The 14,419-nt window shown below is 36.9% G+C and overlaps 1 protein-coding gene and 1 long non-coding RNA gene across 4 annotated transcripts in view; one reads left to right on the plus strand and one right to left on the minus strand.

Annotated features, from left to right (window-relative positions):
* Window positions 1-14,419, minus strand: part of LOC129488145 (uncharacterized) — a 521,486-nt gene that overhangs the window by 238,865 nt on the left and 268,202 nt on the right. The window contains exon 8 of the long non-coding RNA XR_010122386.1: window positions 11,257-11,327. This is a non-coding gene — a long non-coding RNA (uncharacterized lncRNA). The remainder of the gene's footprint in view (window positions 1-11,256; window positions 11,328-14,419) is intronic.
* Window positions 14,027-14,419, plus strand: part of FSIP2 (fibrous sheath interacting protein 2) — a 92,879-nt gene continuing 92,486 nt past the window's right edge. For all 3 annotated transcript variants that reach the window (XM_055289947.2, XM_055289948.2, XM_055289949.2), the window contains exon 1: window positions 14,027-14,184. In XM_055289947.2, the coding sequence (XP_055145922.1) occupies window positions 14,086-14,184 (99 nt within the window). In that variant the 5' untranslated portion in view covers window positions 14,027-14,085. The remainder of the gene's footprint in view (window positions 14,185-14,419) is intronic.

Consider the following 14,419-nt stretch of genomic DNA (forward strand, 5'->3'; position numbering starts at 1 on the left):
ATAAAATAATTACACTAAGTAGCATACAACGTATTTATGTTAAGTGAAAATGGGTTAATTTATTACATCTAAAAAAAACAAAATTTCAAATTGCCCACAAAACAAAACCCAACAGTTTTCTGTATGTAAGAAATACATCTAAAATAAAGTGATTAAGAAGGACTTAAAATAGGGAAATAGGGAATAATGTGACAAACAGACACAAATATAATAGAAGTCAGTTACTGATATCAGACAAGGGAAAATTCAGAAAGAAAAGCCACAAATAAGAGAGGGAAGAATGGAAAGTTTTTTGTTTGTTTATGAAGTTTTTTCTGTAGAATGCCTCCAAAGGTCTTTATTATTCCCACCTTCATTACTTTTAAAACTATACTAAAGATAAAGCTTTTCTCAAACTGTTCACTAATTAGGTGAAAAAATTCAACCAAACAACACCAACAAAAACCCATAATTTGATAAGCAGCTCCCTAAAATAACACCGTGATCCCTTGCAATGTTAATATGAACAACCAGCTGGCAGAAGATGATAAGGATGCAGTAATATTTTTAATTGGTGCTTGTTCTGGATACATATTAGAATAGTTATAATACCAACTACATGAACAATTATTCCAATGTTAACAAAAAAATTCTCTTAATTCATTATAATAAGGATAAAAAGTAAAGAAATTATATAACCACAATTAGAGGCATCCTATTTAAATGAATATTTATTCTTTAAAATTGGAGAACAGTTACTCTTTTGTAGTTATTGCATGTAATGTAACAAATGTGTTTGATTAAAAAATAATCTAAACTCAATGCTAGTTTCGGTTTAATAAATAGATCAGATCTAAAGTTACATGCTTGGACAGTCAGCATTATATTTTCTTAGCTGTATGATTTGATGGAAAACTGATAGAAGGATTGAGCTTTAATATTAAATCTCCCAGTAATCTAATTTATAATTTTAGAAGATAATTTCATTTTACTGAGCCCCTGTATTATTACTTATAAAATAAAAATGTTCAATTAAGTGATGTTCAATAGTAATTTGTTCTAATATTTTGAAGGGTTTTCACATTTTAGAATATTTTATTGAAATATAAATACTCGTAATCAATCATCTTGTGTCACGTTCAAACTTTCCCTCCTTAAACTCATAATACGCACATCACATATTTATATAAGCAAAGTATGTAAATTATACATCTATAATGAAAATAAGTTTGCATAAGTTAATACTCTTACTAAATCTGAAAGACCCGATTCTTTTCTTTTCTTATTTGCTTTACTTTAAAAAATATTACCCTTGGCATCAGCTTCTCTTCTGCTGATCCTACCCATTGCCTCCTCACAACGTATTTCTCTACTTTCTCTAGCAAATCTGCCTTTCTTTATCTAAAAAAAAAAATTACACTTGACTCACTCAGTTAATATCACAAATTACTAACAGTTTGGATCCTCCATTTAACAAAATAACTTTATCTTCATGCAGATCTGTAATCCCTATACTACGATTAATTTGTGGATACTGGCAGGTTTTATAAGCATCTGTGCATGAAGGCTGAACAATCACAAAATCTTCTGCTGTAAAGTATGTAACAAAGTTATTACTACAAATTTATGATGTACATACCATTAAGTAGATAAATGAATGAGAGAAATAGATCAATAGCAAGCCTTAACACATTTTTACTATTCTATAGCTCATGTTCTTAACATTGAACATGAAAACAGCAATTTAGAAGCTAAAAATGTGGGATGTTATCCAAAAGAGGGCAGTGTCAACTAGAAGAATCAATGCTCATAAATGAATGCCCTCCTTCCCCCACAAAAAAAAGAAAGAAAGGAAGAAAAGAAAACTGGAGATACCCTACTGTAAACACATTGGCAATGTCCATTTAAACAGTGACCCCAAAATAAATAAATAATATGTTTACTCATTTGCTGAAGTGGCATTTATTGAATACCTACTAATGAGTCCTTTCTACTTAATAGTAATTAGTGGGCACTGTTCTAGTCATTGAAGAGAAAGATGAAACAAGAAAGACGAAAATCTTCTTTAAAGATTTTTCATATTGTTGTGATGAGCCAGATAAAACAAGACAGAGAAGTGCAACAATATACCAGATTTCATCTTCAGTTAAAAGGGGCACTGAATGCCTACTGACAATTCATATATGCAGGATTTCACCTAAATAGAGTATTTGTTAGCCAAATAATAAAAGTTTCTAAGTTTCAAAACTATTTATTGAAATATTATATTGGCGGGATCAGTGTTTCTGGAATCTCCAAGACCACCCACACCTCTGGTGATTCCTAGGACACATGGAACTCCATATAAAGTTGTATTCACTTCTAAGATGTATTGCAGCGTAAGAATACACAACAGGATCAGCAAAGGAAGGAGTCTGGAGAAATCCATACACAGTCTTAGAATGTTCTCCCCCTCCTCTTAGAGGACCACCTAGCATGCTCCTTTCATTGGCAGTGAAAAGTGCAGTAAAATGTATGCAATGTGTCTGCCACAAAGCCCATTAGACACTCAGAGCCTTTATTAGTTTGCTAGGGTTGCTGTAACAAATTGCTGCATGGTAGATTGTTTACACATCAAAAATTTATTTTCTCACAATTTTGGAGGCTATCAATCTGAAATTAAGGTGTTGGTATGTACGTCTGTCCTAATCTCTCCTTGTTGTAACAACACCAGTCATATCGGATTAGAGCCCACCCTCATGACCTCATTTTCACTTAATTGCCATTTAAAAGTCCCTATCTACAAATACTGTAACATGCTGAGGTACTTGGCATTACAATTTCAACAGATAAAATTTGGGGGACATAATTCATCCCATAACAGAGTCCAGGGTTTTTATGGGGGCTGATCTTGTAAGCACCTGCTTCTAGCACATATCAAAATTCCAAACTCCTAGAAAGAAGGCAGGCATTCAGCATAAACTGCATTGTTTTCACAAACCGTACAGGGACAATGAACTAGTGTTATCAGTTTGTGAATGGCTTGATTGCCAAATTCCCAGGTGCCAGCCAAGTGTGAACCTTGCAAGTAGGTTTTTCTTTTTCTTCTTCTTCTTATTATTATACATTAAGTTCTGGGATACATGTGCAGAACGTACAGGTTTGTTACATAGGTATACATGTGCCATGGTGGTTTGCTGCACACATCAACCTCTCTTCTAGGTTTTAAGCCTTGCATGCATTAGGTATTTGTCCTAATGCTCTCCCTCCCCTTGCCCCCCACCTCCGACAAACCCCAGTGTGTGATGCTCCCCTCCCTGTGTCCATGTGTTCTTATTGTTCAACTCCCGCTTATGAGTGAGAACATGTGGTGTTTGGTTTTCTGTTACTGTGTTAGTTTGCTGAGACACATACACACGTATGTATGTTTGTTGCAGCACTATTTACAATAGCAAAGACTTGGAACCAACCCAAATTCCCATCAATGATAGACTGGATAAGGAAAATGTGGCACATATACACCATGGAATGCTATGCAGCCATAAAAAAGAATGATTTCATGTCCTTTGTAGGGACATGGATGAAGCAAGCAGGTTTTTCTGAAAAATAATGGTGTCCGGTCTACTGGGTTAAATCTCTTGTCCATAGTTAAGCAGACAAGTACAAAGTTGTTTTCAATTTGTGGTACATTTTTATACCAAGTATTATATAGAATATATATAATGTGTATTGCGATTTTTAAATTTTGTTTGATTTGTAAAAGATACGAAAACGATAAAATTTTACAGCTGAGTCCATAGTAAGTAACATGGTCCATTTTATCCACTATTTTTGGTCTTTTTACTCATCACCTAAACTTATATTTTTAAAAATAACTGAGGCTAGGCACAGCTCACGCCTGTAATCCCAGCACTTTGGGAGGCCAAGGCGGGTGGATCACAAGGTCAGGAGATCGAGACCATCCTGGCTAACACGGTGAAACCCCGCCTCTACTAAAAATACAAAAATTAGCCTGGTGCGGTGGTGGGCGCCTGTAATCCCAGCTACTCAGAAGGCTGAGGCAGGAGAATTGGTAGAACCCAGGCGGCAGAGGTTGCAGTGAGCCAAGATTGCACCATTGCACTGCAGCCTGGGCGACAGAGCGAGACTCCATCTCAAAAACAACAACAACAAAAAACTGAAAATTATCTATGGACCTTGCTTAAAGGTGACAAAGTACAAGTTTCTTTAATAAAATATGGAGAGTAAAAATTGGGGGAAAGGAGAGAGGAATCTCTGTTATCTCTGAAACAAAAGAAAATTGTATATATAGAAAAAATCATTTTAGCCATTAGGTGAGACCACAATCTATGAAAAGGGTCTATCCAGTATAGAAAGAGAACACTAATTGCAGGCATATAGCTTCTCAGATGTCCATTTCCGGGAGGATAAATTATTGTAACTACTTTGAGGACAGCATGGCAATGACTCTAAGGAAATAAACCTGTAGAAATGGGTGTACCTTTTAATCCAGCAATCTATCTAAAAGGATGCTTATTGTAGAATATTTGTAATGTAAAAAATTGAACACTTATAAATAGATGACTAGCTGAATAAATTACGGTAATTACAGCATTAAATACCACATCCATATGGTTAAAGACTAAATTAAATCCTAGTGTGCTTATATGTAATGATCTTCAAAATATATTGCTCAGTTAAAAATGTACCAAGTGAAATGCTGAACACAATATTTTATAAGATATTTTTGCATGTGTATAATAATACACAAACTATTGTTGTTTTCTTTGGGGTTGAGAGTATCAGAATCTAGAATTAAAGAGTGAGTTATTTTTCTTTTTACTGTGTAGATTTTTGCCCACGTGTATTATTTTACTAATATAGAATGTGCCTTTTGTGCCCCCAAGGGCTACTAAAATGATTAAACCAACTGATAGAACGATGAAGTTTAAGAAAAACTTTTCATAACTTGCCCCTCATGCCTCTCCCAGGCTTTGTCAAGGTCATGGTGCAGAGTATGGATGATGAAGCTCTGCCCATGTGGTGGTTTTAATGTTGGTTTTCTGTTATTTTTTATAATTATGTACTGGTGAAATCCAACATGAGAAGCAAACATATACATAGTTTTCAAGATTTAAGGTGTAAGAAATAATTTTACTTTAAAAAATGATGAGGAGAAAGGATAATTGTTTGTTGGTTAAAATGATCCCTCATAACAGAGCCCATTTCAAAGCTTTATGATAGCAGGCAAATTATTTAATTTCTTCCAACCCAAAGTTCCTCTTTGAAAAATAGAGATTGTAATAACTGTCTCACAGTGTTAATGAAAGGATCACATACTTTGTCAGCTGACTACAACAATGAATCATACATTGTAAAGATAGTTACCCCTTGCTAGAAAATGTTCTAAAACGCAGCCAATCAAAACAGCAAACATTTAGTATCTCACAATTTTTGCATCTCAAGAGTCTGGGCATAGCCTAGCTGTGTGCATCTGGCTCAAAGTGTCTTACAAGGCTGTGAACAAACTGTTGACTAGGGCTGAGGTCTCATCTGAAGGCTGAACTAAGAGAGGATTTGATTCCTAGCCCCATCACATGAATGTAGGCAGAATTCACTTCCTCAAAGGCTGCTGGACAAAGGACTCATGTTCATCCCTCGTTGTAGGCTAGAGGCCTGTCCCAGTTCCTTGCCATATGGACTTCTCCTTAGATAGCTTACAACCTGGCAGCTGGCTTCATTCATAGTAAGTAAATGAGAAAGTAGAATAAGGTGGGCAAGATGAAAGCAACATTTTGAAAGTCATCACCTTTGCCATATTATATCTGTTAGAAACTAGTCACTAGGTCCAGTTCACTTTTAAATGTTTGAGGTTACATAAGAGTATAAATATCACAAGGCAGGGATAATTTGAAACCGCTTTAAAGGCTTCCTAACTATAGTAGAATTATTGAGGAATAAGTGGGAGATATTATTACTTGTATTAACATAGTTTTACTGGAAATTGATTATATAACAGTAAATTGCTTACTCTTCACTTATATATAAAGTTAATAAGCAGAAAGTCTTGTTTTATAATATTTTTGGAAATATGACAAATTTTAAAAACAAACTGCAGCCATTTGATTAATAAAACAAAAATACTCATTTTGCTGGATAATATTTTCTAGCTATTTTTCAAACTTTTTCTCCCAAACACCTAACACATATAACAGTGACTGAGATTGTAAAAGCAATTTATTCCAATAATTAAAATGAAAAAAAGCTATAAGAAACAGAAAGTCCAGCCCCTCAATGTCTTTCTGTGATTTTAAGCTAGATAACATGGTACAATGATCAGGACTACACAGAGATGGGGCAGACTGATCACTATAAATCATTGTCCCTATTGATGCTACCCAATCAATGATATCATAAGATATGAAAATTTTACAGATGAGGAAAAAAGCAAAGAATTGAAATAAATAGGGTTTAAACACAGGCAATCTTACACCTGAGTCTCTGCTATTAAAATTTCACTATATATTCTTAATGTCTCTTACTACCAAGAAATTTTCTCCACTTATGATGTGGTATATGTCTCATTACCTTACATTTTAAGCTTAAACTAAAAATGTATTTAGCATGACTTTTTATTGTATATTTCACGTGTGTGTGTGTGTGTGTGTGTGCACAGAGAGACAGAAGAGACAGAAAGAGAATAGATGAATAAGTTTTCCAACCAATATTTAATTTGGGCCCTTTATTTAAGGTCTGAACTACTTAACAGGTCAGAAATCTGTGTTAAGTATCAGTTTTTCAACACCACTAAGATAAATATATTACAAAGCAATGCAAAGTATAATGCAAAGTATTTTAAAGAGTGAGATGTTGGCAAAGATATATACCTCATATTATCAAAAGGTACTGTGTGGTTCCTAACTATATTTTTAATGTAAGTTTTCATTTTCTCTTTCTTAACAATGATAATTATTTGAAAAATACATAAAATACCATCAAAGAAGTTATTTTCCAAAAATACAAAAAAAATAGGTACTCTTAATGAATCAATTAAACAAGACTTGGTGGTTTCATTCCATCTGCTCTTCTGCAGATTCTGGAATCCTTTAGAAACTCACATACATCATGAAGATTCTGATATCTATATTTTTGTTGTTACTAGACAGACTCTTGAGCCCTCTGTCAAATCGATATCCTTAACAAAGTCTTTAATGACATGCCAATATACCAATCTTACCTCATCAGCAAGATGTTCTCTCACCCTTTGTCCTTATTAAATGGGTCCTCATAAAATTCATGTCCACTCAGAACCTCAAAATGTGAAGTTATTTGGAAACAGAATATTTACATATGTAATCTGGCCAAAATAAGGCCATACTGGATTAATATGGACTCTAATCCTATAATTGGTATCCCTGTAAGAGAAGATAAATGTGGACACATGGACACACACAGAGAGAAGAAGCCATGTGAAGACAGAAGCAGAGATTGGAGTGATATAAGAAATGCCAAGGATTGCCAGCAATCACCAAAAGCAGGGAAGAAATAAGAAAAAATTCTTCAAGAGAGCCTTCAGAGAGACCATGGACTTGTCAACACCTGGATTTTGGACTTCTAATCTCCAGAACTGTGAGGGAATAAATTTCAGTTATTTTCAGATACCCAGCTTGTGGTACTTTGTTACAGGAGCTCTAAGAAACTCATACACTCTTCTAATGCGGTGTTTACATTTCTGTGATAGAATTTATATTACTATGCCCTTTACTGTATCTGCATATACCAACTTTATAGCATTGAACCTTAATCTAGTTAACATTCAGCCTTAATTACTATAGATTTATATATCTATTCTTCTTTTCCTGTTTATTTCTCAGGCTTTTTTAGATTTCACATTGTAATCATTACTGTACATTTCTGGAAAAAATCCTTTAAAATCTTTGAAACTTTCTGTCATTTTAGAATGTTAACGTCAATTCCTCAAGTTTCTTAGTTTCAGTCTATTCTGAGTAATTCTATTACATTACAATATACTAGCTACTTTTACTAGCAATTTCAGATATGATTTATGTGCAGACTAACTTTTTAACTGTTAAATGAATTATGATCACTGCAATGTATTATCAAAACATTTTGTCTACTTTCTGATGAATTTATTAATATTAATTATTTTAAACTATCAGATTAAATTATTGAACCTGGACAATATAAGATAAAGTAGACAAGACAAGTAATTTTAAACAAAAGTTTACTTTTTATTTTTAATTCAAAAATACCTTGCTTAGAAAAAAATAGATAAGGTTATTGTGAGATATCAGTCAATCAAATATTAATTAAAAGGTGGCATTATTAAGAATATATTTCAAATATTAGATGAAAGCAAAAATAATCAAATGAACCCTTATGCATTCAAGAAATTAAGGAAGTATATATAACTACATATAGTATATATAACTACATACAAATTAAAATAAATAGAAAAGTTTATGGCTAGATTGAATCCACATAAGAGTTCATTAATTAAATATTGTGTTTTAAAGAGTATAACTTAAATTGGAATGCTTTTTCTAAACTAAAACGATCATTTCTATTTTTTAGATTCAGAAATCAGCTCAGCTTAATGAAATAGACAAAAAATGGGGATCTGTGACGTTTAATTCTACATATCATTGTGGCTGAGATCCAGCACCCAGATATTTGGTCTAACATTTGGAATGTTTCTATGAGGGTGTTTTCTGGATGAGATTAACATTTAAAACAGTGGACATTGAGTCAAGTAGATTGCCCTCCATAACATGAGTGGGTCTCATCCAATCAGTTGCAGGGCTTAACATAACAAGTACTAATTTCCCCCAACCAAGAAGAAATTCTGCCAACAGTCTGCCTTTGGATTCAAACAGCAACTCTTTCTGAGCTTGCTGGGCTACTGGCATATGTAGACAGCTCTCTGTATATATAGAGAGGAAGATACACACACACACTAACACACATAAACACATATCCCCTGTTGGTTCCATTTTGCTTGAAAATCCTGACCAACACAGGATCCTAAAGATCTTGTATTTTGTTTCTCAATTAGACATAAGGAGGTGGTAAAACCCAAACATTTAAATATTCTGCTTATATAGTTACATTAAGAAATGATAAATAAAAATGAAGAAGACCTGCGAGTATAGTTATTATTATATAATCTAGGGCTTTGGGTTGCAAATAATAGAAAACCAGCCTGGCTAATCTAGACAGAAAAGATTTGAGAAAGCTCAGAGAATATGTAAGAAAGTCTGAAATAATCCAAGTTGAGGAAAATGGAAACACAATATAAAACCACAGATGTAGTTGGATTAAAATATTGTTGCTTGTGCTGTGACCAGACATTAACCCTGACTTCATGGTCCTTAGCCATACAAGAATCTTTGAATTAATTCCTTTTCAGAATACAAAGTCACATGCCCTTGACCCTCCTCCAAGGCATGCCAAAAATGAAAATATGTGACCCATCTTAATTTCAGTAAAAAGTGGGATTGAACATCTACCAACATTCATATATGCAGGATTTTCCCCAAATAGAGTAATTGTTATCTAAAGAATTAAAAACTCTACACTGATTATCACAAGTAAAATTGAGTTGTATTTCCTTTTAAGACAGAGTAACATGGAGAAGATATGCCCTGAAACAGCTAAAAAATAAACAGAACATAGGAAGCAACAATTTTCAAGACACTAGATCAGGGAATGGTCAATGATCTCTGGAAAACAATAAACAGAAGAGGCAAGGCATAGTGATAAAACTTGAAAGAACTTTCAAACCACAGCATAGGGAGGGAGAATCCAGATGGAGCCCATCTGACTCCCTGAGTTCAGGAGACAGAACCCAGAGCCCAGGAAGGCAGATATAGCTAGAGCATGCAAAAGAAAGTAGACAGGACAGCTGCATGGAACGAGAACTTTCAAGATGTGCAGAGAATTATCTTTGAGTATTTCCTGCCTATTTTTCAGAACACTGTGAGAAAACTACCATATGCCATGGAAAATAATACTCAAAAGAGATAGTGCTGAGCTTTCACAAACAGCTGTAAACATTACCTGTTCCCACCAGCTAGGTTGGAAAAGCTTCTGATGGATGAGTCATTGGGTAGAGTTTGGAGAATAAAGCAAAAATTAACCCTAAACTGAGGTGTCTTCTGATCTTCTCTAATAGACCTCAAAAGTAAGACCCAGAAGGAGAAAATTTTATCCTATAACTTTAGAAGGAGCTGATTCCAGCTATTAGTCTTCAAGTCTGCCAGCTGAAGTTCCAAACATCATAGAACAGAGACCAACTGTCTCCTCTGTGCCTCATCTGAATCTCCAAACCCAAAGAGAAACCGCTAGATACAATAAGCAATTAATGTTGCTTTAAGCCTAAGGTTTTGGATAAATTGTTTTTTCATATATAGATTATTAACCCAACTTGTTTTTTAGTTCACAAGTCTTTGAATTCATACAAGCAGTATTCGAATAGCTGTCCGTGGACATAATTATAGATTACAAAACAGTAATGTGATCATTACTGAATGAGACTCTAGGTAGTCTTAGGAGAGGTAAGTGTGTTTTGAATATAGAAGGAATGTGAATCATTCGACCAGAGAGTGATCTTCGGTAGATTTCTGAGGCAATGAGCCCTATGGATGGGAGCCTTAGTGTATCCATATCTTTATGTAGTTAGTTTCCTTCCATGCCAGACAATAACAAACATGATGCAAGCAAATACTTGAGAAGCACATAAGCACATTAATGTTTACTCCCTCTTGATGCTGGAAGTCCTCAGACTAAAATGTAAAACCATATTGCCTAACCTCCTGGAGAATGAAAAAGAATACATGTAGACAATGATCCAGCCATCTCAATCATTCCAGTTTATTTGTTTGTTTTTGTCTGAGAGCCCAGACATGTGAGTGAAGCCATCCTAGATGATCTAGCCCTAGCTAAGCAAGTGCAAACCCAGATAACACCAGCAAACCCAGAGAACTGTGAGGAGTAATAAATCATTGTTTAAAGTCACTAAATTTTAGAAATGGTTTGTTATGTAGAAAAGGACAATAAATAAAGTCTCCGAAAAGACCCCAATGTTCATAAAACCTCAGACACATACTCCTCTAAATTTTCCAAGAATACAACAAATTCTCCTTTACATATAAATGTCATAGATATTTTATCTACACTGTAGGCTTCTTTTCCATTTGCTTTCCTTATAAATAGAACTCACCTATTTGATGTGGATTTTTCTTTCTTTTTTTTGAGAATTCATTTTTTCTGGCTTACCTATTTCCTCTGGAAATTCAGGCTTGTCATCCACCACTGTCAGCTTCTCACAGCAATGATTCCCTCCGACTCTGTTTTTTAAAATAGGTGAGATGAGGAAGAGCTCAAAGTTTTGAAAGTTTTCTCTTAAATTTTTCTCAAATCCATTCTCTGCATGTCTACAAATCATGAAGTCTCCCAGATATTTATTCTCATCCCCACAAATCCACATTCCAAATTGTTGCCAGGGTGTTCTTCTAGAATAAGAATTAGCTTAAAATTTTTCAGTGGGTTCTCATTCATGTATGACTAGGTCAGGAAACAAAATTTTGCCTAGCACTCACTAAGTGCTTGCTCAGCACTATGCTAGGTGCTGTGCATACAAGTCAAATAAGCCAACCCCTGCTCTAAAAGAATTTACATTCTAGTAAAGGGAGACTGACAGGTAAACAGATATTCTTGCTGTAATGTGAAAGAGTTAAGATGGAGGAAAGCACAGAGGGAGAGAATTTGTCAAAAGCTTAGAAAGAGAGAAAGACTTCCTGGAGGTGTAACACTTGAGTTGTTTTAAAGGCTGATTGAAATTAGCCAAGCAGTGAATTGAAAGGGGCTATCAGGCAGAGGAGACAGCATAAACAAAGATGCAGAATCATGCATGAATAAGCAGGCCCCATGTAGAGAACTAACCACAAACAGTCTGGTGTCATTTGAGATTTAACTCTGAGATGTGGCACAGGGGAGTTATGTCTCAGAAATGGACAAAAACGGGGCTGTGAGAGGTAGTATAATAGTACCCCAAAGATGTCTACGTCCTCATTTCCAAGACTATGTGAATATTTCATAGCAAGGAGGAATTAAGATTGCTAATAGAATTAAGGTTGCTAATCAGCTGATCTTAAGACAGATAAATTAGCATGGATAACCTAGATGGGCCCAATGTAATCACAATGATTCTTTAATTGTAGAAGAGAAGGAGGCAGAGGTCTGAGTCAGAGAGAGGTTTGAAGATGCTACATTGCCAGATTTAACGTGTGAAGAAGGGGCAACTTCTAGCAGCTGGAAAGGGCAAGAACATAGGTTGTGATCTAGAGCTTCCAGAAAGAACACAGCACTTCCAATACACTGGTTTCAGCCCAGTGAGATTCTCTTTGGATTACTAACCTCCATCACTTTAAGATAATATATTTGTGGTAATTTAAGCTACTAAGTTTGTGGTGATTTGCTAGCAATAAGAAACTGATACAGAGACCAAGTAACAGAGGCTATTACACACTTTGCACCAGGGCAGTTGGGAGTTTAAAGTGAGGAAGAGAAATGGTCAGTTTGCCATCAAAGATCAAATTGATACAAGATGGATTGTTGGGGTAGATGGTGGCAGGGAGATGCTATAAGGCTGTGGCAATGGTGCAAACAAACAAAGAAACAAAAAATGATTAGCGGCTTAACCGGGAGAGTAAAGTAGGAGTAGATATAATCGGGCAAATTAATTTTAGTGATAAAATTAGTGGGACTTGGGGACCAACTAAACATGGGAGATAAGGGGGAAAAGAAGTATCTACAAGCATTCCTTAGTTTCTGGCTTGGGTAGACTTTGGTATTGTCACTGAGATGGGAAATGCAGGAAAAAGCCTTTGTTTTTTTCCTGTTTTGGTGAAAGGTGTGTGTGTGTTGACATTTGAGTAGACTGAATTTAAGACGATTGTGGGATATCCGTGTGGAAGCTGGCAATAGACTATATCCCAAGCTTAGATTTCAAATTTAAGAGTCCTAAGCACATGTGTGGAATTACAACAAAGACAGCAGAGTGCACTGATTAAGAAAACAGCCTCAGGAGCCACCATTTAATAGCAATTGTCAGTCTTCCTCAATCTTTGAAAAATAAAGAGTAATTATTGATAAGGCCACTAAAATAAATAAATGTTTAAAAGGGTGTTTAGCACAGTATATGGAAGTTAGTAGATTCTCAAGAAATGGTAACTGTTATTATTAATCGGGCCAGAAATAAAAGAGAACAGCAGTGGACCAAAGAAAGTATGAAGCTAAGTCTAAACAACAGGTGGGTTAGACACATACTGTCTCTGCCCTCAGAATACTCCCAGTCTAGTTAGCTTCTTACAGACAGGAGCCATATTTTACTCACGGCTGTGTCCTGCCCAGTGCCTAGCTCAATGACTGGCCCAGAAGCGTCAAGCACTTTATAAATTTCGGCTGGATGGTTGAAGAGAAAGAGGGAAATAGGATCAAGTCGCAGGAGCAGAGAGGAGGCAGTGGGAGAGTGGTAAAGAGCGCTAGAAAGGAGAAGGAAACCTGGGGGACAGAGGAGGCAGGAGGAAGGCAATGAGCCCCTTAGGAAGCCAACGCGTCTGCCTTGTGGACCTGGTGTGGGAAGAAGCTGTGGGAGCCTGCGGATGGGGTGTGGTCTATACGGGGGAAGATGTAGAATGGGCAAAAACAATTACTCGGGAATTTGTATTGAACGGAACAGGGCTCCTTGCAGGCCAGAGGAAATTAACCAGTTACTCACCAACAAAGCTTATACGTTTTCGTTAGGACTGGCTAAAGCGTGATGGTTTCAGAGAAAGATGAAGCGTCAACTGTGGTCCTCTCAGAACAGGCCTCTCAGACCGATTTTCCCAGCTCTGCGGGCGCTCTACGCGCCAGCGCGAGCCGCCCTTCAGGAGGCCACCGCCCTTCTGGGGCCGCTACCATTGGAAGCCTGGAACGCGGGGGGCGGGGCCGCGGTCGTTGGGCTCTGGCCGTTCCTGGTCAGGTCCCGACCGAGAAACAACCGGGTGCGAGAGAAGGAGAGCGGGGCGGGTGAGGAAGGGGCTGAGGGGGCTTGTGCCGTCCATGGAGCTGTACCTCGGCGCCTGCTCCAAGCCTGCCAATGTCGCCGTCACCAAGACGGTCGCCACTGTCCTGGCCGCGGACACCCAGCAGTGCGAAGACGTGAGTGGCCGCAACCTGGGCGGCGTCGGCCTCTAGCGGCCGCAGGCCTGCTGGGTAGCGGGGCAGGGATTGCCACACATGGGTCGCGAGGCTCCCAACTGTCCCCCTTCAGGAGACTGCCCTCTTGCGGCGCCCGGGGGCGGTGGCGGTGGCTCGGACTGTACCGGCCGCAACTGGCAGGCGCGGGACGCCAGGAGAGCTGGTGACCAGGGAAAACGGGGGAGGACTTCACGAT

Source organism: Symphalangus syndactylus, chromosome 8 (assembly GCF_028878055.3).
Source record: "Symphalangus syndactylus isolate Jambi chromosome 8, NHGRI_mSymSyn1-v2.1_pri, whole genome shotgun sequence".
NCBI classification, from domain to species: domain Eukaryota; kingdom Metazoa; phylum Chordata; class Mammalia; order Primates; family Hylobatidae; genus Symphalangus; species Symphalangus syndactylus.